General features: G+C 43.1%; 1 protein-coding gene across 2 annotated transcripts in view; it reads left to right on the top strand.

The window, feature by feature from the left end:
* Positions 1-26,082, top strand: part of OLFM2 (olfactomedin 2) — a 960,795-nt gene that overhangs the window by 435,293 nt on the left and 499,420 nt on the right. Inside the window, exon 1 of one of the 2 annotated variants that reach the window (XM_069231783.1) lies at positions 4,546-5,235. The exons of the other annotated variant lie outside the window; for it this stretch is intronic. Coding sequence (XP_069087884.1) covers positions 5,107-5,235 — 129 coding nt within the window. The 5' untranslated portion in view covers positions 4,546-5,106. Of the gene's footprint in view, positions 1-4,545; positions 5,236-26,082 lie in introns of those variants that run through there. 2 annotated transcript variants of the gene reach the window in all.

Here is a 26,082-nt window from a genome sequence, read left to right as displayed (position 1 = left end):
GACCCCATAGCGAGTTGCAGTCGGTGTCTGAGACACCGTACTGCATTGGGAATTGCGACTTGCAATTTGCGAGTCGCTCCGACTCGCAAATTGCAAGTCGCAATTCCCAACTTTCGTACATCTGGCCCCAACAAATCACTTAACTCCAAACCCTCCAGAATATTGCACCCAGACTGGCAGCAGAGAAAAACCTCTAGGGGCATATTTAAGAAAAGTGGTGCTGCACAGAGTGCAGCGCCAATTTTTTCTTGCACCCCTTAGCGTCGCCCTAACGTCATCATGTGTGTGCCGTATTTAAAATACGGTGCACCATGGCGGTAGTGAGGGGACTAGCGTCAGAATTTTTGACGCGAGTCTGGTGCTTTGCAGGACTAGAATCAAAAATGTGGACGCTTATCGTGCAAAATACCCAGAGGCCCATTGTAACCAATGGAAGCCTCCTTTTAACGCATGGTATGAGCAGGCGTTAAAAGTGCCTTAAAAAATGGCACAAGGAAATCTCTAAGATTTCCTTGCGCCATTTTTTTGGCCCCACTAACGGGAGAAAACCCCCTTTACATACATTATGCCTGGCGCAGGCATAATGTAGCGCAGAGGGTTACAAAGTGGCGAAATGCATTGTGCCACTTTGTAAATATGGTGCATCAATTTTGGCCTTCCAACGCCACATTAGCGTAAAACAATTACGCTGATGTGGCATTCGAACACGCTAGTGGCTCTTAAATATGCCCCTTACTTTCAGTTTTCATCTGGTCATCCACTTCCTAGGGCTCTCCACCTTGCCCTTCTTCCGGGACTGAGATACCTTGAAGAGACTGCAACACCAACTAATAAATCCATGAAAATACCCCTAAAGGCAAATCGTGTGCCAGGTTAGAATATTGTTCGTAAATGTGGTGGCATTTCAGAGTTTTACAGTATCTTGAATTTGTAACATATTTGGTGTTAATTCAATTTAGCCTCTGGTAAACGTATCTTGAAGGAAACTTCTTCCGAGAAAAAAAATAACCTGAGTAGGGAGAGAAATGCAGCAAAATAACTGAAAAAAACTCAGAATAATCTTTCCAGGGGTGTAGCTTGGTCAGTAGGATGTAGGGATGAGCATCATATGTCACAATTACGCTGGCATTTAATGTTAAAGTACATCATATGACAAACAGAGCGCACGTGAGGGCCGTAGGGGTCAGTGGAAAGCGACAGGAATGCAGATCGTTAAGTGAGAGAAAGCACATTACGCTCACATAATTTGCGTAATTTGTGCAATTTCACATTGTGAAAATTATGCTATATGTAAGGAATTGAAGCTGTCTTGAGGTAGACAGATTTTTTTATAAGTCTCTTTATTAACATTTTCAAGTGAAAAAGTTGTCTTATAACATTGCAAATTGATTTTATCCAGGAAAAAATAATATATCTCAATTCTACCTCGTTGCGTTTTTCCTGTATGCCCACCAATAAATGGTCCTCCAGCAATAAACATCTCCTTTTACTTCTTGATTTACATTGTTATTCTGCAATGTTCCCACTGTGATCATATTTCTTCCATTCGTTAGGGCGTCCTTTTCCGTCACACGTTTGATTTGCAGCCAAAATGTACCAGTCCATATCTTCTTTCCAGATTTCTTAATCTTGGGATGTTTGAAGGATATAAATAAGTGTGGTAGGGTTGCCATCTTGCATATGGCTGTCCGACCGAACAAAGACAATGAAAGTGACTATCGATCTTTCACATGATTTTTTATTTTTTCTAATAATGTGTATAGGCTCATGGTGAGGAATTCGTCTGGGTCCCAGGTTATGCACACTCCCAGGTACTTGAAGACTCACTAGGACACAGTAAATGGGCATTTGTACAATTGTTGCAAGAACCACTTTGTCTGAAGAAACAGCAGGAATGTTTCCAAATTGATCCTGTACCTTTAATAATTACCAGTCTGCAAAGAACTGTGGGAGTATGTCATATGTCATCTCAGGCTGCACCACATAGGCGGAAACATCGTCCTTGTAAAACAAGATTGCCTCACCCTATGTACCTTCCCACTTAATTGTCCAAGATGTTCTCACAAATCCAACATGCCAAGGGCTCTAGTGCCAGTGCAAAAATCATGGGAGCAAAAGAGACCCCGTTTAGTTCCTTGCTTCAGCTGGAACAGGTTCAAACAGGTGCCATTAAACCTCATTTTCACCTTTGGCTTCTGGTACAGTAATTTAACTCCCTGCTTATATAGGGCCCAAATACCATCCTCACCAGGACATCAAACATATAGGACCTCTCCAGGGTGTCAAAATATTATGTGCCCCAGAGTAGAAGAAATACTGCCTACTAGATGTCAAGTTTGTCCCATTGTCTCAAAATATCAGCTGAGCGTCTAAACCCCTTTTTCCCTAATGAGCATCTCTTGTTTAGGTCATCCCACAGAGCTAACTTGAGGTCCCCAACCAATATGCCCTCTGACATTTGCAACAGCAGAGATCCAATTGCATCTAGAAGTGCAGATTTGAGATTGGGATATAGCTATATGGGACAGACATTCAGCATTTTTCCATTCCAGAACATATCCTCCTTAGGCATCTGTGCATGTCTGCTGTGACATAAAAGGTACAGTCTTTCTAAGCAGCATCCTGACTTCCCTTGAGCCTTATGTGAAGCTGGAGTGGCCCTTAGCTTTTTTACCTCCCACTCTTCAGGGTCTTGCAACTATTTATTTTAATGTATTCTCTTGAAGCTTGACAAAGTCTGGTTTGTGCCTTTTGAGGTACAACAAAACTACCCCCATTTTAATTTTGCTTTTCAGGCCATTAACGTTAAAGGACAGATTATCTTGGGTGGCCCACTCTATGTCTTCGGGGTGTTCTGCGTTAACACTTGGTCTGGTTTTCGTCCTCCTTCATCCCTCTCTCCCACTCTGTTTGTTTCCATATTTAAGTTAAGGTCTCTGGTCTTAGATGGCTGTACTGGCACAGAAGGAAAGGACGTTTCCCTTGTACTCTCTTCATACTCCCCTATCTACGCATCCCTTGACTGCAGATTTGTGACTGCCTGTGCTCTCAACTTGCAGAGGGCCTGTCATCCCCATTATAACATGCCTGTCACTCCTTTGCCAAGTCTCTTCATTCATAGTTTACATTTTGTAGAACACTCAGATTTGTTTTCACGTTGTGTTTCTTCTGGCTTTCAGAGTGTCGACAGGCCAGTCTCCAAAGTTGAGTTTCCAATTTATATGTTTCCCCGCATACACATAAGTAACTCATGACCAGAATCCAACACCACCCAGGCTTCAGATGGTAACCTCTGGCTCTCAATGCCTCTAAATCAGTCTGTTGTTTACCTGTTATGATATTCATTCCGCATTTAGAGACACCATCGTTGCCATTAGGAGATGGTGTCCCTTGGTTCATTTTGTGTTGTCTGCTGTCCCCTACAGCCTCCCCCTCTGCTCCCCTGAGGATGGTATTTATCTTGCTAGTCTTGCAGTTTCTCAACCCCCTCTGGTATATATATATATATATATACTGTATATATATATATATATATATATATATATATATATATATATATATATATATATATAGCAAAGTGTACCAACAGATCCTACTTGAATGCAGCAAAAATACAACATATCATAACATAGGAAGACATACAACATTGAAAAACAATCTACCAGAATTTAAAAAAAACATAAACTACCTTGAAACATAATTAAACAACAAAAGTATCCCAAGTCAGACCATAAAATGCTTGAATATAACTCAAGGAAAACAACTTAGCACGGTGCGACACGCATTACCAGACATCATATATATTGAAACAAAAATAATATAGCACTGGAAAGAATGGCAAACCGAAATAGAGCAAAAACCAATACAATACAGCTTGACATCACATAACGAAATACGCTGTAGCGCATAGAAACTGTCACAAAAGCCTTTAATACTGTAACACACAGCTCCTACCATGCACGACTACAGCACACAACATATTATGGCCTAGCGTATCCTGTTATGCCGCCTTATGTCACACCATCTGACGGCATATGTCACCAGGCCATACCATAACATCACATTAGAGGGTAACATAACGTACTGCACCAAAGCATACTATACAATGCCATATCACTATATTACCATATCATTCCATCCTACAGCCCTATACTGGTCAAGTATACCCAACATACACCGTATAATAATTCTGCACCAATTCTGTACCATCATTCACACCTCACCATACAATACCATCTCACCGTATCACACAACAACAATGCCATATCGTGCCATACCATCATGGGCACCATTAAACAGCTACTCCTTCCTATTATTCTGTAGGAACAACTGAGATCTCCCCTTCAGAAATACGTGTACTGATCGGCACCTGCATGTTTAAGGTATAAAATGTTTAGGTAAGACTTCCACCCTCTAATTGTCGCTTTCAAGCAGGCAGGGATGGCACTCAGTATATCTCAGTTTTCAATGACGGACGCTCCAGTCATGTCAGACATGAATGGCGTGAGGGGGAAGCCCTATGAAGCGCGAAAGCTGGAGCTCACCAGCTGCATCATGGGAAATTATTTCGGCTGAACACCCCTGCCTGATGGAGAGGGCTCCTCTGCTGACCCTGAGAGCACGCCTCCCTGGAGGGACTAGTGCCCCCAAGCTGGTGCCTGCTCCTGGCCGGCAGCAGACTGACGTCACTTCTGCTGTAAGTGAGCTCAGGCTGGTTGGGGGGGGGGGGGGTGTTTTTCCTCCCCATCCAGCGCTATACGCCTTTCGGTAGAGAGGGAGGAGGGGAATGAGCAGACTGTGGGGAGAGCTCCCTCCCCGTCCTCCTGATTTCTCCCTCTCTCTCTCTCTCTCTCTCTCTCCCTTTCTATCTCTCTCTGAGTCCGCAGCATCAGCACCAGGCAGCCGGCTCCCTTCATCCCTAGCAGCAAGCACTTGTGAAGGAAGAAGGCACCTGGGGACCCCCCATCCGGGGTGGGGAAGGAGCCGAGGAATGGGGCAAGTCTAGTGAGGAGATCTAATAGGAGAAAGAGGGGTCAGGGGTGCAGGTGGCAGGTTTCTGGAAGAATAGGGGGGCGCCCCTCGGAGGGGGATGAAGCAAGGGGCGACATGACGGTGCCGCTGCTGAAGATCGGAGCCGTGCTCAGTACCATGGCAATGGTGACCAACTGGATGTCCCAGACCCTGCCCTCCCTGGTCGGGCTCAACGGCACCCGCCCCGGGACATCGGAGAAAATCGTGAGTCCCTCCAAATTTTACCATTTCTTAAATATAGTTCACTCACGTCTTTGAACTGTGTTTAAAGCTTCTTTAAGCTTCGTGGTAATCGAACGGGTGCCTTAGAGAAGTTGGTTCTCTGCCAGAAAGGTCGCTAGGGCTGTGCTGAATCGCTCACACGTGACTGACTCTGCCCCAGCCTTCTCTTTATGATTCCTTGGCGTGTTAGGAAATCTCTCTGTTTCCCCGGTAGTTCTGACCCCTTAAACATTCCTGCACATTATTATGGATTGATACGGTAACACTGTGAAAGCGTTTTAAAGCCGCGGGAAGAGGGGAAACTGCAGTGAAAAGTACCCGATAAACTGAACGCAACACACTAGAGGAATTTTAGACATTTCCGTGCCAAAGGGAGCTGAGCTCGTAGTATACTCCCTACAGGGCACAGACATTGAAAAAATACCCGAGATCGAGGTTTTCAATTGTGTGGTACTGTTCGGGCACCTGCTGCTATGTGAAATGCGAGGTATTACGGGAAAAGAAAACAGCATCCAAAAACTCGCCTCGACGCATGTAGGTGCAATATACATTTAAGGTCTCTGTCCTCGGAATGGGCAGTATTTTTATATAGCGCGTTTTCTACGGCCAGAGCGGCCATAGGCGCTATAATCTGCACAATCCGCATTATCTGATCTTTTTTTCTGAAGCTCTTCTAATTCGGGAGGAGATGGGTGTTTGACGAGAAACCCCATGTAAGTATGGACAATTGCAAATAGAGACAGATGTTGCACCTGTGGAGGACTGAAGGTGGCAGAGTAGGTTTATCAACGAAGAATAGGTGAATGAATGGGGCACAGAGAAGAAGAGACGAGGCGTATAAAAATAGATGTAGGAGAGATAGGAAGAGTGTAGGAGGAGATAGAAAACCAGAAAAGGAGAGAGAAAGGCGGGAGAGGAGGAAACAGGTTAAAGGAAGAAGGGGAGTCGGATTGATGAAAGGCAGAAACTTGAGGAAGAGATATAGAGGAAGCGATCAAAGGAAGACTGGGGTTGAAAAACAGGAGGGATGGATAGACAGTCGAAGGGGAGGAGGAACAGAAGAGGAGAGAAAAGGACGTGAATAGTGGGGATAAACCGGGGAGGAGGAGTGGAGGGTGGGGTCCTGGGATGAGGGAGGTGTAAAGGAGGGATGGAAAGAGAGAAGATAGACTGGTGAAAGGAGAGATGGAGACGGCACTGAAATGTAAAAGAAAATGGTAGCTGCGAGCAAGGAAAGGATGTGGAGAGGAGAGTGCATCAGGTAGACGGGTGTAAAGCAAAAAAGAGAGCTCGCGATGGATGGAAAAGGGACATGAGTGACAGATGGAAGAAAGGATCGAGGGGATTTCGGACGAGAAGGGGAGGGAAACGGGGGCACGGATAGCGGAACGTGAAGGGAGAGATGAAGGCACAGGAAGGGAGATGTGCACAGATGGAGGGAAGGCTTCCAGGATAGGAGGGTCAGGGAGGGCTCCTAGGGAGGAGAGGGAAGGACACGCGGAAAGAACAAGGGTGGGACAAACGGAGGGAAGAACACAAGGGAAGGAGGGACACAACGAAATGGGGGGAAATTAGAAAGAGAGAAGGAGATAGGAAGGGAGGAACGTGGAGAAGGGGAAGAAGAGAAGCATTAAAAGAAGGAGGGGCAAATGGAGAGAGGGACGAAGGGGCGCTAGTGGAAAAGAAATAGAGGGGGTGAGGGATTGAATGAAAGGAGAGGGGTCTGAATACTGTGATAGTCAGAGACAAAAACACACGCAGACGTTGAGGTAGACAGGCACAAGAGGACTGACAGACAGAGACAGGTAAAGATAGACAGACAGATGCTGTATTGCTGGATATAAAGAGGGATAGTGACATTTACTTCTTAATCACATGCATAAATCAAACTTTTTAACACCTCCGCCCCCCCCCCCCCCCACCCCCCTGTGTGTAATGGAAGAGGCATTAAATGAAGAAATAAACCGAGGATTTCAAGCCGATGGAAGGTAGCGCTGTGATGAGCGTGTGAAGATTGGAAGTGCAGAAGGGCGAACGCAACCTTTTTAAGTGTAGACATTATTTCAGGAACCCCAAACAATCTCCGACCGCCAGGCGTCTCTGTCATCAGGGAAACACAGGGGTGTAGTGATTTGCTACCATCAAAGCATTGGCCCCCAGGAGACCCGCTTCAAAGAGATGTCCTTTTTTTAACGAGGAGTAGCTCAGCGACCTTCACCTGGCCCTAGAGGACACCGACTGGCATTTCCTAGTAACGAGGCAGAAGTGGGCGTGGGGTGGCTTCACATGCACCTCTGGGGGCTCTGCCAAGGCGTCCAGTCGTCTCTAATTAGACAGGAGGTCTCCTCGCGAGGTTACCAGTGACCCACTCTTCTCAACACCCTATTAGAGACAGGGAAGATATAGAATAAGTGTCGGATCACAGCTGCGCGATCAACTGGAACCCGCGAATCTGCTGTAGATAATAGTCATTTGGGGAAACCTTGTCGTGTCTGGAGAAGATTGTGCTTAGAAAGCGCTGTTCCTGTCAACCACATACATTGATGTCATCTGTGCTAGTTTAGTCTGTGCCCTTCAACGACTGAGTGATGAGCCACCAATAAGTTATTGAGATGTCCACGATATGGATGTCTACTCTAGTGGCTGGGATGTGAGCTGCGGAGAAGAAGACTTGAGTTCTAATCCCGGCTCCTGTGCTTCATCACATCGTGTGATCTTTGGAAAGTCACAGTAGATACCTGCGATTCAAGTCTATAATCTGTCAACATTGGAAGTGTTTGGAAAGGCTTACTGATTGCAGTGGGAGCCACATAAAAAAATTGGATACGTCCATATTTCTTTTTCCAAACACTACCCTTCAATTAACTTTATCCACCTTAACCGTTCCTTGTTTTCTCCCTAAAACTGACTTTTATGTGCATAAAGTGTTTTTATATTTTGCAAATCTGTCCCTGTGTTGAAATGTGATACGTTTTTAGTGTGTATGGAAGCCCATTCTTTTCTAAACACAGTTGCAGTGTTTTAGAATTTCCCTTCCTCACTTGTTTTGGAGCACTGAAAATGAATGCTCTTGAAATGTGCCACCCCCCACCCCCAATTCTCACCTTAGAGGTCCTTTCTTTAACTTGATTTGTCTATATATTTTCGAAAATTACATCGAATTCGAGAAAGCTTAGTGAATTCTGCTCGTCACTTACGGTCCACACTTGTTGAAAATGCAATGAATCCTTTGAATCCAATGAATCATTTATTTTCATTGAAAGGTCACTACGTGGAAAAAAAGAGGATTTTTTAACTTCTAGCCTTACGTTTTCATCATAGTGGCATAAAGAAGGTTAAAACCTCAGGTGAGTGCAGATAAGGGAGCTTCCCTGTCATTCCCTGCCCACATATTTCATTACTAGTACCACGCTTCATCATGCCCCATCTGTTTTTCAAAGAATAGGATGACCTCCAACCATGAGTTTTAAAAGGTGATAGAAAAATCTAGGTGGTATCAAGGTGGCATGTGCAGGACGTTGAAGATTCAGTGCTTTGGATGATGTATTTAATGTTGCCATAACATCTTTGGTTGTTTGGCAGTGAATGTATTATCATCCATTTATATAATGCACTTAACACTTAATACTATATGTGCATTACTGTTGCTGAGACTGAGAATATCTTTTCTAAACCTGATACAGAGAGATAGATAGATAGATAGATAGATAGATAGATAGATAGATAGATAGATAGATAGATAGGTGTCATTGTAATGTAATTTTATATGGCTTAAACCACAGCAAAATCTTCTGCAAGTTAAAGTTAATTCTCTAACAAAAATTGTACATCACAAGGCTTAAATCCTAGATCTTATTATAAAAGTCACTGAACTCTGATACAAATCTACTTGCCCTTGGGATATAAAAAGTCTGAGTAACCTCTTTCAGAGGGTTGATGATGTGATCTGCAGTTAACCAACAACATTCTGAAGCAGACACCCAACCCCTGAACTATCTTAACAGCTAGTGACATATGCAGGCGTCTAGATGGCTTCACATGGTGGTGTCCACCGTGATGTCAGGGAACTGTAGAATGCATGTTTGTTCTGGGTGGCCTCCTACAATCTGCCTCTCCCCTACATTACATTAACCCTCCTCTTCCTCCAAAAGGGCAGTGCGAATATTGCAGAAGGGAGGAAGGATTCAAGTAGGCAGTGAAGGCAGCTGATCTTCTGTCACCTTCTCAACCTTCCCCCACCTCCTTCTTTTTCCTCATCCTTCCATCTTAGCGTGCAGCCCGAGCCAGACTTGTAATCACTATTTTATAGCTGACCATGGGCTCCTATCTAGAGTTTGTGTGTGTGTTAGCAGACCTTAGCAATGCGGTGACATATAGGGCCAGATGTAGCAAAGGGTTTTTCCCATTCTGTGTCAATGGGAAAATGTGTTCATACATATGGCCCATAGTCCACACTCATAACAGAAAAAGCAAACCTAAAAGTGCCACATAACAAAGTGCCGTGAACAAACGTCTCAAGTGTCACATGCGGCTTTATGAACCGAAATGGCAGCATAGCTGGGATGGGGGGCATTTTCAGAGGTGTACACCCACTTTCAGTAAAAGCTTTGGCACGTCTGTGCCTTCTTACCCCATATTATGTTAGTAATAATCTTTGCACTTAAATATTATTCAGGGGTATACATTGTATTGATCTGCTATTGACGAGGGAATAGGCTGGCCCTGGTGGGATAGAAACATGGGACCCACATTAACACACCACAGAAATCACTGAACAGACCAAGCTTTCCTACCAGTCAGGTTGACATCCTAAGAGCGGGCATGTCCTGTCAAGGTTTACAGTCAGTGTCCCTTGGAAAGGTAAGGGGAAGAGTGTCCTCCTGATGCAATCTGGCTGGCCAAATGAGCAGCCACTATTTATCAAAGTGCAGAAGGCTGCTGTTTGGGGACTCTCCTTCCAAGGAAAGTTTATAGCAGAGATGAATGTTGACTGCGGAGTTTGCATCAAATCACCAGCAAGTTAAAAATATTCCATGAGCTTATCTGTATGTGAGCTGTCCTCAGAAGACAGTGGAAACACTTCAGCACTGCACATCCTGGCTGCTGACGCACAGGCTCCAGGGCATGTTGCTCACCTCAGGCTGCCTCTTGCAAATAGCTCAGGTTTTAATGAGGTGGAATATGAACATTTCCAAGCTACAGAAGGCAGAGAGCACGGTTAGCCATAGCATCGCTCTTCACGATTCAGCATTTCATCTGCAATAGAAGATGCCGTTCAGTTTCGCCTCAAAGCGCCCAGCGCTGCATTTTGCTGTTTTAAAAAGGGTGTGCAAAATTTGTGTAATCTGCTTTTGCATAACTGTGCAACATTTTTGGAAACATTTGTGATAGTATGCGTAATTAAGCAAAATGTAAATTCGGCATTTAACACGATATTTTAGAGTGAAGTGTGGCACTCTGTCCATTTTGGATGCTTGTCACTAAAAAAACAGCGCTGTAAGCTAAAGTACCAGGAATACCAGCCACTTACATTCTGGTCAGTCACGTTGTTCCTGCACTCCAGTGCTATAATTTTGCTAAGAAAACAGCATAATTACACAAATGCAGTATAATGGTGTAATTTCAGGAATTTTTCACAGCAAGTGTAATGCATAATTCTGGAAACTACACAAATTACGCCAGCATCATTAATGGGCCTAATTGTAAATCTCTTTATGTTTTGTGTTTTTGCTTTATTGTGCGTTGGTGTATGGAGTTCCACACTTTCAGGATATTCTTAACACATCTTTTTATTTCTGTTAGTACATTCTAGAGATCAGGTTTTGCTATAATATAGCTCAAAATAACTAATTTTGATAGCATTGGCAGGATGAAACTATGAGCCAGTCCCATAGTGATAGATTTTGAGGTTTCAATGTTGCACTTCGATTTTACTGCAGAAGGTTCACTGAAAAGGCTACCTTGCAGGCTATCTGGTGAACAGTTTACAGAATTTCTCAGTAATCTATCCAGGCATTCCCTGGGATACATGCATTCACACCTTAATTATGACAGGAAGGGCCATATTTATACTTTTTGACGCACAACTGCGCCAACGCAGTTGTGCGTCAAAAATATCACCTCCGGCTAACGCCATTCCAACGTGCCATGCGGGCACCTTATTTATGGAATGACGTTAGCCTGCGCTGTGGACTGGTCTGAGTAAAAAAAAAGACTCACACCAGGCAGCGTTGGCTTCTGGGAAAATGGGGGTTGGGCATCAACAAATGGTGCAAGTCAGGTCTGAGGCTAAAATCAGGCCTCAAACCGGACTTGCACCATTTTTTTTTTTATGCACAATCCCCATTGACATGACTCCTGTCTTAGCAAAGACAAGAGTCATGCCCCCTTGCTCAATGGCCATGCCCAGGGGACTTATGTCCCTGGGGCATAGTGGCATGCAGGGGGGCCCAAATCAGGGCACCCATGCCACTTAAAAAAAACATAAAAAAATACGTACCTGAACTTACCTCTACTTCCCTGGGAGGGGTCCCCCCATCCATGGGTGTCCTCCAGGGGTGGGTGAGGGTGGCAGGGGGTGTCCCTGGGGGAAGGGGAGGGCACCTCTGGACTCCTTCCGAGCCCACAGATCCCTTAATGCCTGCCCTGACCCAGGCGTTAAAAAACGGCACACATCAGGCTGAGCGCCATTTTTTAAGGCCCACCCCCTCCTGTGCGTCAAAATGACGCTGGGGATAAATAAGGCGCACAGAACTTAAAGTGATTTTTTGGAAGGGAACGCCTACCTTGCATATCATTAACGCAAGGCAGTTTTCCCCTTCCACAAAATGACGCACATGATTGAATTATGACGTCCGCGGGGTCGGGCGCCAAAGTATTAATATGGGGCATGGTTTGCGCCAAATGTGCGTCAAAACCTTTGACGCACATTCAGCACAAACAGAGTATAAATATGCCCCGAAATATCTTCACCCTTTCTCCCACTTAGCCTTCAATTTCCTCTTTAATGTCACAATATTCATGGAGCTGTCATTCATTTTATGATTAGTTTTGATAGGAGGGACTGAGAGTACAGAAATCAATGGTGGCTACAGATATGTCTCGTAAAAGTCAATATTGTTAGGAAAAATCTGACTGTTGTCACTCTGTGTTTGTGCCATCACAAGAAGTTTTCTTCAGGGCATACCATAGCAGTACTTCTTTAAGTATGTTTGATTCTTAAGTGTAAAATAAAGATGTTATTTCTAGCTCCCGTATCAATATGTTCCGTACCTGCTGCAGAGTTCCTAATAAGCCCGAGAAACCTAAATAGGCTAAGAGTTTGTGTTGTTTTGTAGTAAAGGAATTCAGCCTCAGTCTCCTGAAGCAAACACTGCAGAAATTGCAGTGCTGAATCAATGCCATTAAATTAACTGTTATCTGTGTCTAAGAATTACTTAGTCAATGCTCTTAAATGTTGTTAAATTTATAGATGGGTGTTGCACAAATAAGCAACCATGTTGCCTTGTATGTAGGAAATATATATTTTATCAGTGTAGTGTCTTATTAAAAAGCTGTGGATTGAAGCTAATTTCAAACTGACTTCCTCAAAAACGTGTTCCATATTTGTGGCAAGGGTTAAGGTTATTTTACGGATGTTAACAAGGATACACATTAGTACCACTATATTCTGTTTTTTGTGAAAAGGTGAGGTTTGTGTGCTGTTATAAGACGTTTGATGGTAAGGGACTGTGGTGTTCTGTTGCCCGCTATTGGTCCTTGTATGTATTGTTTGCTTATTCGAGGTCTGCTTAGGAAAGTGAAGAATACCTTTTATGTGCTAATATTCCACTGGTAGTAATGTCACATGTCTGAGAGGGGCGGTGGTAATTATGCATGATGTGTGCATGTAGAGATTGAACTTGTTTCTTAAGTGAAAATTAAAAGAATGGTAGGGTGTGAAAACTGGTTTTCTAGTTTTTAAAGTAAATTGTTTAACCATTGATGCAGTCTCTCTAAAGACCTCATATAACGATTATGGTGCAGTCAATTTAAGAAACTGTCCCAGGCAGTATCACACTTCTGTTGACCTGGACAGGCGTAGAAGAGCTATGCCCCACAATTAAGTAAACAACTTTGCTGAAAATATTCCCCAAGAGCAGGCTGGGATATACTCACTAATGATGTGTGGAATTTAAATTCCAGTAGCAGAGTTGTGGGAAGGTCAGGAAATGGGAAAGTTGTACACTTTTGGAACTAAGTGCAATTTCACTCACCAGCAATGTTTTTGCATTGTTTTGATGAATAATATTGAAGTTCAAGCTGTCAGAGCAGTATAAAAACCAAAAAGAACCACTGCACAGGTGTAAGTTGTAAGTTGTACTAATAGTTTAAAGGGCCGCATTTTGAAAAAGATAATACTGTAAGTCTATTGCGAACTAGAGAAAATAATCATTTAACAACAGCTTTTACGAGTGCGTGGTTTTAAAGCTGAGCTATAGCGTTTTCCTAACAAAATTAACGAAATTGCCCTAGGCGTAGACTGCTACTAAATCATAATATAAGCAGGCAGAACCCCTCTCCTTTAAAGTTACAAAAAGATGGAAGCAGACCATGTACCCTCTGGCAAGCGTTGGCTGAGTTTCACATTTCTAGTATTGAACGTTCTCATTTTAGAGCTCATTTTCAATTCTTCAACGACGGTGTGTGATTCGCTTTCTAGACTTTGAGAATTTGTCTTTTGGCTAAGATCAAAGCATGCCCATTCCACATTTTTTTAGTGTAGATTTATTCAGTCTCTTTGACCTCGAAATATTTCCTCTGAGAAACTCAGATCTCTTTGTCAATCCTGAAACACATTTTCTAAGTTCCATATTGAGGCATACATAACCAACATAGATCAGATTTGCACAGAGATAAATTAGCAAACCGTGTTGGGGTCCAATAAGCTTTAAAAACAAAACTGATAACCCCAGGGAATGAGTATCTGCTGTGGCCTTTTACTTATGGGATTAGTTAAAACATTACAAAATGCATTAAAAGGCAGCCACCAGGAATGGGCATGCATTCCCAGCGGCCATCTTTGAACAAATGTTTTTGTTTTTACAAATCTCGTTCAAGGTTGACCAACAGGGATGCACGCACATCTGCTGCAGCTTTCTTTGAATGGGATTTGTTACAGTAAAGCAAAAGCCTTTCAAAGACGGCCAACAGACACAAGTGCATGTGAGGAAAGCTATCTTGGAATGCTCAGAAACATTTTAAAATGGCTGTCCCTCTAACAATGCTGCAGGTAGCAAAAACTAAGCAAGATGAAAGGTGGCTAAGCGGACACTTGAGTGGGGGAGAAAGGAAAGTTATAGAGAGAACAATGGGGTAGGAAGTGTTGCATAGAAAGAACGTGATAGAAAATAGGTCCTTCAGTGCACTCCAAAGCAAGGTCCGACATCAGTAGCTGAAGCATACCAGATACAAACAAAACTCTGTAAGACTAAAATGCTGCTAGGTAGGAAAAGGATTATTGGGAGGAAAGCCTTAAATTCTGGAGTAGGGACATGAGATAGACAATAAAATCTAATAACGAGCAAGGGATGGTTAAAAGCAGTCTCAAAAATATAATATTATGGAAACATTGTCTACAACACATATCTTAAGCTGCCTTTAGATAAGACTTCTAAAGCTCACTTGACAAAATCCCTTTACAAGTCCTCCATTTTTCCTCTCATTCAAACATCAATTTCTCATTCCAATTAAGCCTATATATGTCCTCACCAGCTATCATTCTTTCGAATCTATCTAAGCATCACTGTATCATTACAGCTGGGAGTAAGTTAATGTGTATTAATTTGTGTAAAAGAGGCTTGTCAGGAATATTTTGAGGGATCAGTGTATCTATCACCTTTAAAAGCCTTTAAAGCTGATTACATGTTTCATACAGCTGTTGCTTTTTATTCATTTAGTTTAGTTATGTTTACATTTCAGAAATTCTAAGGCTACCCATGCATTGCTGTTCTCCAAAGATACATTTTTAAAAAATCCCAACAGTGGTCCAGTTCTACTAAAACAGTATTTTGCTGTATTGTTTGACATTTGATTTCCTTCACACTCATTACTTTTTGGCTATCAAACTACTTGTTATTTTATTGCAGGTTTCCCATATATTTTGTGTATGCAGGATTTTAACCTATCAAATGCTTTTATCTTACAAAAGAGAACTCCAACAGAAGGAAACATTGAGCTTTCTGCTCGTTTCTAGACCAGAGGCTTCTCATTTCCTCTCTGTTTCGTTAGAATACGGAATTCTCAGAGTGAAAGCTGCATGGTAGCTCGTAAATTAGGCAGATCAAATCTCTCCTTTAAAAATATAGGCCCAAATTTAAGAAAAGTCTCTTTAGTACCCCTCCAACGCCACCATGTCTGTACTGTATTAACATACGGCGCACCATGGCACAGGTTAGGGACAGTAGTGGCATAATATTTGAGGCTATTGTAGTACATTGCAGGATTAGCGCCAAAAATGCTGGCGCTAATCCTGCAAAGTACATTGGGGCCCATTAAGAATAATGGTGCGCACCCTTTTAATGCTTACTCTGTGCAGGCGTTAAAACTATCTGCTAAAAATGGCGCAGTGGTATCTCAGATTCCACTGCACCATTTTTGCGTTCCCCTAATGGGCAAACGCCCCCCTTGGATACATTATACCTTGCGAAGGCACAATGTGGCGCAAGGGGCTACAAAGTGGTGCAATGCATGAATTGTGCCACTTTGTAAATCTGGCCCTCAAATTTGGCCTTGTTGAGCCACAGTACTTTCATAAAAAATTAAGCTAATGTGGCACAAGGAGGCGCTAGGTCTTCTTAAATCTGGGCCATAGTTTGCAGAATTCTAACATTCTGTTTTCACTCCCTGTAACGGGACTTACAGATATTGTACATTATTACTGTTAATGTACTTAGTAGATAAAACAATAGGTATATGCAATGTAACACAATACCTATTTTAAAGGTGATTACCTTCCCACGCAGTATAAAAGTAAGTCAGCTCCATCCATTACTGTCTGGAATCACAATATCCAAAGCAGGATCGATATTAACCTTAATAGTTCAAGTAACATTCTTATTTATTATCCACTCACCCACTCCTAAACCAATATAATTTTAACACCTGGCAAAGTGCTCCTAACAGCAAATGGGTGTGATTGGGAGACTCACCCACGTTTCTAGTTGCTTTTATGACCTGACAGTTTCTTACACCTTCTCAGCAAGTTAATAAGTGGGGTCCTCAGATTTCTGGATGTAACATACATAACAATTTTTTTGTAAATATTGTAAAAACGTAAAACATTAAATTATTTTCACATAATAAACTTGTTCAGCAGTATTTCTAAGGATAATGGCTCAACTGTCAAATTCAGAAAATATAGTGTTAGATTAAACTCTGCATAGTCTCTCTATCCAATTCAAATATTAATGACTTCACTGCTTGAGCAACAATTTGCATGAAATATATTTCGAAAATCAGGATCCAAATGTAATTTATCCAGTTCCAGAAATTAACAGTTGCCACAATCAGTTTTTTTATTTTTATGGATTCTTATCTAACTACATACATCCATTTTCATATCAGCCACATGATAAGTATTTATTGTTTCAGTTGGTTAAAATCATAACAATTTTGCCAAGTTACGTGGTAAAAACATTCTAAGAAAAAGAAGGAGGATTAGGGTTACAATACAAATTGCGTGATAAAAAACTTTTGATGGATGTTGAAGATGTTAAGGTTAAAATTAATAAATCGTTAAAAGATAGCTAGGATAAGGTGGGGGATGGAAGAAGTACAGGCTGAGGGTCCAGAATGTCGTTAGAGGCAGGTTTTATTACTGTCTCTGTCTTGAGGAGTGTCATTAGTACTTGTAGACCTACCGTGGTGTGAGAGTGCATGGCACGCTATGGCTGAAGATCTAGGTGTCGTTTTCTTTCCTCGGCGCGTTTCAGAACTTAAGTAGCTTACAGTTTAGCTGTGGGGGAAAGTTGTGTGACGTGGTTCAGAAACTTGACGAGCTTGCAGTTTAGCTGGGGGTCATGTGGATTAAAGCAGGCTACAATGGCTCCCCTGCAAGACCTGATAGCTCTGTCAATGAACAGCCTCTTAAGAAATCAAATCAGCCACATGAATAACCTGACCGGTATTTAGTATTACTAAAACACACTTTAAAGAGGCAGTGTTGCATGGATTAGACAGGCACAGCCTTCCCTAAGCTTGATGCAAAATCCTTATTATTAATTCTTTATTTCTTATTCTGCCTTAGCAATTTTGTGAGCTTTACAGGAAAATGGCGGTTTCTTGCACAGTTGAATTCTACTTTCCCTTCTTGAGACCCTTTTCCACACTGCTTCAGTTCTCTTTTTCACAGCTAGCTTTTCATCTATCATTTCCATTGCAGATCTGATTTCTGTAGTAGACACAATAGCTCACTGAGCTACCATAATAGTTAACAATCATGCAGAGTCTCTGAGTGACAGGGCGATTTGGCAACCAAACTTATGATTTGATTATTTAAAACTCCTTATGTAGGTGGAATTCTGTCTAGCACCTGTAAAAATCATATAATGCATGCATATATTATATTCACCTATCTGAAAATATATGTAATCTATGGTTGTAAGTGCATTGTAAATGTGTATAATCTAATCAACACAGGTATAGATCACAGGCTCATGCCTTTCCAACTGTATTGCAATGGTAAGCATTGTCTGGGAAGTTAGGGTATCTACCTTGCTCTATGACTGCAAGGGCAGTTCTTTTAGTTTCGAAAACCTAATGCATTGTGGGTGTTGTAGCCTCGTTTTGCTTCTATTGACATAATTAGACTAACATATCCTAAAAAATGTAAGTCACAAAGCACAATGGTACTTCAATAAACACTCAACCTGTTTAAAAATATATAACCACATTTACATGCTTGCAGTAAAAACACATGGTTGTTTTCAGGGCCAGTGTTTAGCATGGGCGAGCTGGGCCCGGACCCAGGCCCCACATTATGTTCTGAGGGGCGCATGCAGCTGTATGCATTAAGGATATGCCAAGAGCAGTGCCCTTTACACAGTGGCGTTGCGTGGGTTGTCAGCACCCGGGGCAAGGCAAGTAATTTGCGCCCCCTAACCCGGGGCAAGGCAAGTAATTTGCGCCCCCTAACCCATAGATTTAGTCTCTTCCAAGATGTTGCGCCCGGTGCGGCCGGCCCCCCCTGCACACCCCACGCTACGCCACTGCCTTTACATCTTGTTCCGTCTTTGTCCCTTTTGGGACCGTGCTGGCGGTAGCGGTCATCGGGCGTTTTCCCAGTGGGCTGGGAGGGTGGGGGCTGTTATTTTAGCGGGGGCAGTTTTGTTACTGGGGGGCTGGTTTTGCAGCAGTGCTTCCCCCAGTAACAAAATAACAAAATCAGCTGTGCTTCGTCCATCCACCCTCCCCCCAACCCAGGGGCTGGTCTGACAAAATTGCCAGGGCTGCTTTCGGTTCCCAGAACAGCCCTGCTCCCTTCCATTTCCTTTCTGTCAGGTTTGCCAGTCTAAAGGGGTTTTAGTCCTTCCTTATCATACGTTTTTCACAACCCTTTAGCCCCCTTCCTTGCCCTCCCTTCACCCTCTCACCCCCTGCTGAAAAAAATATCATTTGCATGAGGCAGCTGAGCCAACACTGATTTAGGTGAGGTGGGGGAGGTCCGGGGATGTTTGTATTCTGGGGCCAGTCCCTGCTCATTAAGGTACTGACCAGTGAACACTAAAGGGACCACCTGCTGCCTCATTAAATTCACTAACATCAGCAAGGGCGCCAAAGGTCTCTCCACCCACGCCCAGGCCGCTATCTTAGCAAAGGCTGGCTTTGGTTGGTTTGCTTATTATACACAGTGTGTTTACTGAACTCCTAGGAAGAACCCTTTTAGCTCACGCTGACTAGGGTTCTTTTGTTGTTATATGCGGGGTTTGCAAGCGTACGCACTTCCCTTTGGCAGCACGCAGCTATAACGCCTGGGTTTGCCTTCAGCCCTTCAAACCATGAAGCAAACCAAGCCCCTCCCCTGCTGGATTGGTGCGCCTCCTTCCGTCTACTAATATTGCCAATCTAGCAGACGGGTTTATTTGCGTAATAACAATCTGTTCGATGGCGGCCTATGGCGGTTTATACGCCGTGGAGTCGCAGTGACCGTGCCCCCACCTCTCCTTGGGAGACAATGATTGGTTATTCGGCAATTCCCAGAGCAGCGGAGTCGTGAATTTTCAGATTTTCCCCTGCCGTCCTTACTCCCTCTGGGAGTCGCACCGCGGCAGGCGTCTGCGGTTCAGAAAAGAAGGCAGGCCTCTTCGAAGCTCATTGGCCTTCAGTCCAAGGGGAGCCCATGCGACAGAAATATGACATGCTTATGGCTCATTGGAGTCACAGGGAACTCAAATACAGATGGTTTTATATCATAATCTTACGAAATAATTATTATATTTAGTCTCGGACTGCAGCTGTGACTACTGGAATGCGCCATTTGATATGCTGAGAGGTGCTCGGTCGCTAGTGGTCTCTCTTAAAAATCGTACTTTCAATAGAAATAATGCTGATTCTAAAGCACTTCTCAATCTTTCGTTAACAATGCAAAGCGTCGAGAGATAGGAAGGAACGCAGATTACAGGGTGTGTCAGTAGAGGAGCCAAGACTTGGAAGTCACTCATCCTAGGTAACATGATGTGGGACTAGCACCAAGACGCCCTTAGGATGCAGGGGACACTTTTGATTATGATTATTTTATATGTGCTCAATCGATTGTAGGTGTGACGCATAAAAAGTTTGATAGATTGATGACCCTGAATGTAGGGCTGGGAGAAGTTGTGTATTTTTTTGTGAAATTTTGAAAAAAAATACTGAAATGTCATGAAGTTTAAAAAAATTATGCCTTTATTATTAAATAAGGTTTACTAGCATCCTGCGTCACGTTTATACCTGAGCGTGCATCTGAAGTAAGAAAGTATTGCAAAATAGCGGTAGAAGACTTGTTTAAGTTAAAAAAGGTCTCTTGGCAAGGCATGTCTCATGAGACTTTTTAATGTGCAACGCATGCTAAAAATAAGCACAAACGTGTAATGCGTGATGTCAAGAAATCTCCCAAATTTCACATAAGGTAAAATTTGGGAACTTTGCAGTTTCACCAGCGTCATTAAGATTTCGCCCAGGCCTGCACCTCAGGCCGAAGTTCTCACCAATAGGATTATTTCTCAGAATCTAAGTCCATGTTCTTGAGGCTTATCTTACTCTCTGCCCATCTCCCCATTATACCATTGAGTCTTATTCTTCATACACAACTTGCTCTCCTCAATAAGCCCCCCACATTGTCTATCCATTTGCTGCCTGTCAGTCATGCTCAGATGGGTAGGCTGATGGCCTTGGACCCTTCAGCAGAGGAAAAGAGAGGAAGCCATTCTGCCCTTCCATAACGGGAGACAGGAGTGAAAAATGCTTCACTCTCGACCCGGACACTAAGTAGCTGAATGGCCTACCAACGCCTGGTTGGCAATATCCTCTAAATTGCAAACCATAAGCAAGTACCTCTTTCATTTACAAATTACGCAACGCTCATGAATATTGTTTGTGTGACTGTAAGGAAATGGCTCCCTGTTGCAGTTACCCCCCACTTTTTGCCTGATACTGAAACTGACTTAACTGAGAAGTGTGCTGGGACCCTGTTAACCAGGCCCCAGCACCAGTGTTCTTTCACCTAAAATGTACAATTGTTTCCACAATTGGCACACTCCTGGCACACAGATAAGTCCCTTGTAAAAGATACCAGTGGTACCAAGGGCCCTGTGACCAGGGAAGGTCCGTAAGGGCTGCAGCATATGTTGTGCCACCCTAAGGGACCCCTCACCTAACACATGCACACTGCTTCACAGCTTGTGTGTGCTGGTGGGGAGAAAAAGACTAAGTCGACATGGCACTCCCCTCAGAGTGCCATGCCAACCTCACACTGCCTGTGGCATAGGTAAGTCACCCCTCTAGCAGGCCTTACAGCCCTATGGCAGGGTGCACTATACGACAGGTGAGGGCATAGGTGCATGAGCACTATGCCCCTACAGTGTCTAAGCAAAACCTTAGACATTGTAAGTGCAGGGTAGCCATAAGAGTATATGGTCTGGGAGTTTGTCAAACACGAACTCCACAGCACCATAATGGCTACACTGAAAACTGGGAAGTTTGCTATCAAACTTCTCATCACAATAAATGCACACTAATGCCAGTGTGCAATTTATTATAAAATACACCCAGAGGGCATCTTAGAGATGCCCCCTGAAAACATACCCGAATTCCAGTGTGGGCTGACTAGTTTTTGCTGACCTGAAGCCCTGCAGTGAAGACGGAGACGAACACTGCTTTGGCCCCAGCCCTACCGGCCTGTCTCCCAACTTCGAAGAAACTGCAACAGCGACGCATCCAACAGGGACCAGCGACCTCTGAAGCCTCAGAGGACTGCCCTGCACCCAAAGGACCAAGAAATTCCTGTGAACAGCGGCTCTGTTTAAAATCATGCAACTTCTTGTAACAAGGAAACAACTTCAAGGACTTCACGTTTCCGGCCGGAAGCGTGAGACTTTCTACTCTGCACCCGACACCCCCGCCTCGACCTGCGGAAAACCAACACTACAGGGAGGACTCCCCGGTGACTGCGAGCCTGTGAGTAGCCAGAGTTGACCCCCCTGAGCCCCCACAGCGACGCCTGCAGAGGAAATCCAGAGGCTCCTCCTGACCGTGACTGCCTCTAACAAGGGACCCGATGCCTGGAACCAACACTGCACCGCAGCCCCCAGGACCTGAAGGAACTGAACTCCAGTGCAGGAGCGACCCCCAGGCGAACCTCTGCCTAGCCCAGGGAGTGGCTACCCCGAGGAGCCCCCCCTGTGCCTGCCTGCATCGTTGAGGAGATCCCGGGTCTCCCCATTGCTTTCAATACAAAACCCGACGCCTGTTTGCACTCTGCACCCAGCCGCCCCTGTGCCGCTGAGGGTGTACTTTCTGTGCCTGCTTGTGTCCCCCCCGGTGCCCTACAAACCCCCCCTGGTCTGCCCTCCGAGGATGCGGGTACTTACCTGCTGGCAGACTGGAACCGGGGCACCCCTGTTTCCATTGAAGCCTATGTGTTTTGGGCACTTCTTTGACCTCTGCACCTGACCGGCCCTGAGCTGCTGGTGTGGTAACTTTGGGGTTGCCTTGTACCCCCAACAGTGGTCTACCTTGGACCCAACTTTGAGCCCTGTAAGTGTTTTACTTACCAGTGAAATTAACAATTACTTTCCTCCCCCAGGAACTGTTGATTTTTGCAGTGTCCACTTTTAAAATAGCTTATTGCCGTTTTTGTCAGAACTGTACATGCTATTGTGATTATTCAAAGTTCCTAGAATACCTGAGTGAAATACCTTTCATTTGAAGTATTACTTGTAAATCTTGAACCTGTGATTCCTAAAATAAACTAAGAAATATATTTTTCTATATAAAAACCTATTGGCCTGGAGTAAGTCTTTGAGTGTGTGTTCCTCATTTATTGTCTGTGTGTGTACAAAAAATGCTTAACACTACCCTCTGATAAGCTTACTGCTCGACCACACTACCACAAAATAGAGCATTAGAATTATCTCTTTTTGCCACTATTTTACCTCTAAGGGGAACCCTTGGACTCTGTGCACACTATTTCTTACTTTGAAATAGTATATGCAGAGCCAACTTTCTACAGTGACTAACACTTATACTATCCTAGTGCTAGTGGCTTTTCAGAGGGTATGATCACATGCCAAGTCTATAGAAGCCAAAGTAGCTGTGCCTGTCTATGCGTTCTAGTGCATAGGGTGCTTGCTCATTACGGCTCTGGCCATGCCAGTGCTTGGCACCTTGAAAAGCTGGAGAGAGTGCTTATGTATGCCATCTGGAGAAGTGGCCTGATGTGAGCAGCTGTTGTCTTTTTTGCATCTGTATTATTGTGTTACAATGTGTTTTGAGCTGATGGTGATTAGTGCATAGTTTTCTGGTGTGATCCTGTTTTGATGTGATGACATGTTTCATACTACTGGAGCATTGATGGAGCACACTGTGATGAAACAGGTGAGCAGTGGAGCAGGAATGACAAGCCATTGTCAGGTAGCCCTTAAATCCATTTCATAATGGCCTTACGAGTACCTGGGTGGTGGAGATATGTCTGAGCAGCAGGACAGAGTTTGGGAAAGATACAAATTAATACATAAGCAGACCTGCCATCTTAAAAAAGATATTTCACAGTGCAAGCAGGGAGTGAGGCCTTGGATGGGACAGGGCCTTGTTTTAAGAATTATCTAAGAGGCACCATGGCCCCCACAATCCCCTAACCTCCTCAAAATAATAAAATAATAAAGGGTCACTGAGACTTGTCAAGGTCTTGGGATGTTTTCACCCTTTTAAAAAGACATCTGCTGCTTTGAGCCTTCAAAGACAAGCTGGAAAGTGGTTTCCAGCTTGTTTTCCCTTCCACCTTGTGATATCAGCTCCTCGTTGGTTGGATGTGTGAAGTGAGACAATATCATGTGACACAGTGGCACTGTGTGAGCTGGCAGGTCTTCATGTGTTTAGGAGTGGCCTTATGTCTCTGTCAAATACTTACTCATTCGAGGTGATTTCCCAGACTAGGGATTAAGACTTTGCATGGTTCAAGACATTTGTAGGTTTCTTTTTATTTTAGAATCTGCTTTTGGCTATTATTTCTATGTAAATTACTCCTTTCTTGTTTATGAAGAATTTTTCAGTTTGATAGTGGTTACCAAAGCATGCACTTCATGAGAACTGAACCATGCAGAGCAAGAACCCCATTTTGCTCCTTCTTAAAAAGTAATGTTCCTGTTGACATATACCTTTATGACTGGGTTCATGTGACTATATTGAGGTTAATAAGACTGATATTCACACACGCATCACACCCCCCCCCCACATACCTTTAATGATGGCATGTTAAGCTGCCTCACAGATTGCATGTAATTATGACTTTATAAAGAAAAACAAGTTTACCAGGATATATATATATATATATAAATATATATATATATATATGCTCCCAGTGTGACCCACATCCGAAGTCACTTCATCATTTCTTTGCACTAGTATCTATCTATCTATCTATCTATCTATCTATCTATCTATCTATCTATCTATCTATCTATCTATCTATCTATCTATCTATCTATCTATGCAACATATATTACCCCAACCCCACACAGCACATGACCCGAAGGCTGTGTGCAGATTTGAGGTAGTAAGGTGTAGTAAAAAGATAATTTACATTTAAAAAAAGTCACAAAATCACTGGAAAAAACAACATTATCTTACTTTAGATTAAAACAAATCTTGGAAATTCTCAGAAAAAAACCCAACAATTAGAGTGACATTATAGTTAGGTGAAAATGTCAGATACAACCTAACATTTTAAACTAAAAACACTGAAATTCATCAGTTATGATTAACTGTTTTAACTATAACTTGCTCCATGAAGTAACTATAACTTGTGCTCTCACCATGCAGCGCTTGAACCCTCACACATTACATCACTCATGACATGTTTAATGACAGCATTGATAAAATCATAGATGCCATCTGAAATACCATCATTCATGACAACAGTATGCGTGCCGGGGTCACAGTCATTGTTTCTCTAAGTTGCAATATTTTGTTTACTGCCTAAACTCATTTGCATTATGTTTTTATCAAGAATGGCGTGTAATAGTGGTGTGACATGGCATAACGTGTCTTAGTAGTGTAATTTCAGGCTTTTTGAGTAACACGAATAATGCAAAAACACCTAAATTATGCTAATTATACCAGCGTAATGTAAATTTCTCCCAGGCCTGTAGATAATCTTTTTAGAGGACAAAAGGGGTTTTGAAGCTAAATGTTTTTCATCTTAAGTTTTATTTTCGAGAATTACAAGAGTTTTCTGACAAATCATCTTTTTATTGTATAAATGTGATGCCTTCTGTCTTTTGCTTTGAATTATTACCATAGGCAGAAAATGGCTATCATTAGTAAATGATTTGTTCTTTCATTTATCTTGTTGCTCAAATTTCTCTATTCATACAAAAGTATGAATGAAAGCACATCAGGCATGCATTGCCTTTCAAAGTTGGTTTTGTTTTGCAGCATTTTTCTGCTAGGAAGGCTTGCATGGGAAACCCAGCTTTTAGACAATCTCCACCCTATGATTTTTCCTGTTTGACCAATCTTCAACATACTAAACTTTTTTTTAAACACATTTTATTGGATTTCATAGGTACATGACATGTTCCCCAATTCCCTATGGCATTAACCATAGGACACATTGAATCATAGTAGAGATAACAGACATGATGTGGCATGAAAACCCAATAATACTGAACAGTAAAAACTTCTTAGTTGCATCCACCAGAAATAAGAGGAAACTTCCCACTACCTTTCCCCTATTTGCTGCCACCTTGATGAGTTAGGAAGGCTGGGATAAGTTCTCTGCCAGGGCTCCCGGGTGGAATCCGTTTCTGCCATAGTAGGATGTATGTCAAGTGTCAGCTAAGGGATGCAGGGCGCTCAGGTATGCGGACCTTCAGTGAAGAAGTGGAGGCTAAGCTATGTTGTGGTGTGTTGCGGGCTCTAATGGTACCTCTCCTTCATTTGTCTCAGGTTTCTGAAAATCTGCAACAAGTGCCTCCCATGCTCAGGCCATGTCTAAGGTTCCTATCCCCCTCTGGGCTTCAAGCAGCAGCACCCTGCCCTCAGAGGCCGCTCATTTCTCAAACTCTTTTCGCCATCTTAATATTCTGCATCCCC

The sequence above is a fragment of the Pleurodeles waltl genome, chromosome 4_2 (assembly GCF_031143425.1).
Source record: "Pleurodeles waltl isolate 20211129_DDA chromosome 4_2, aPleWal1.hap1.20221129, whole genome shotgun sequence".
Lineage (NCBI taxonomy): Eukaryota > Metazoa > Chordata > Amphibia > Caudata > Salamandridae > Pleurodeles > Pleurodeles waltl.
This window is presented reverse-complemented; position numbering and strand designations above follow the sequence as displayed.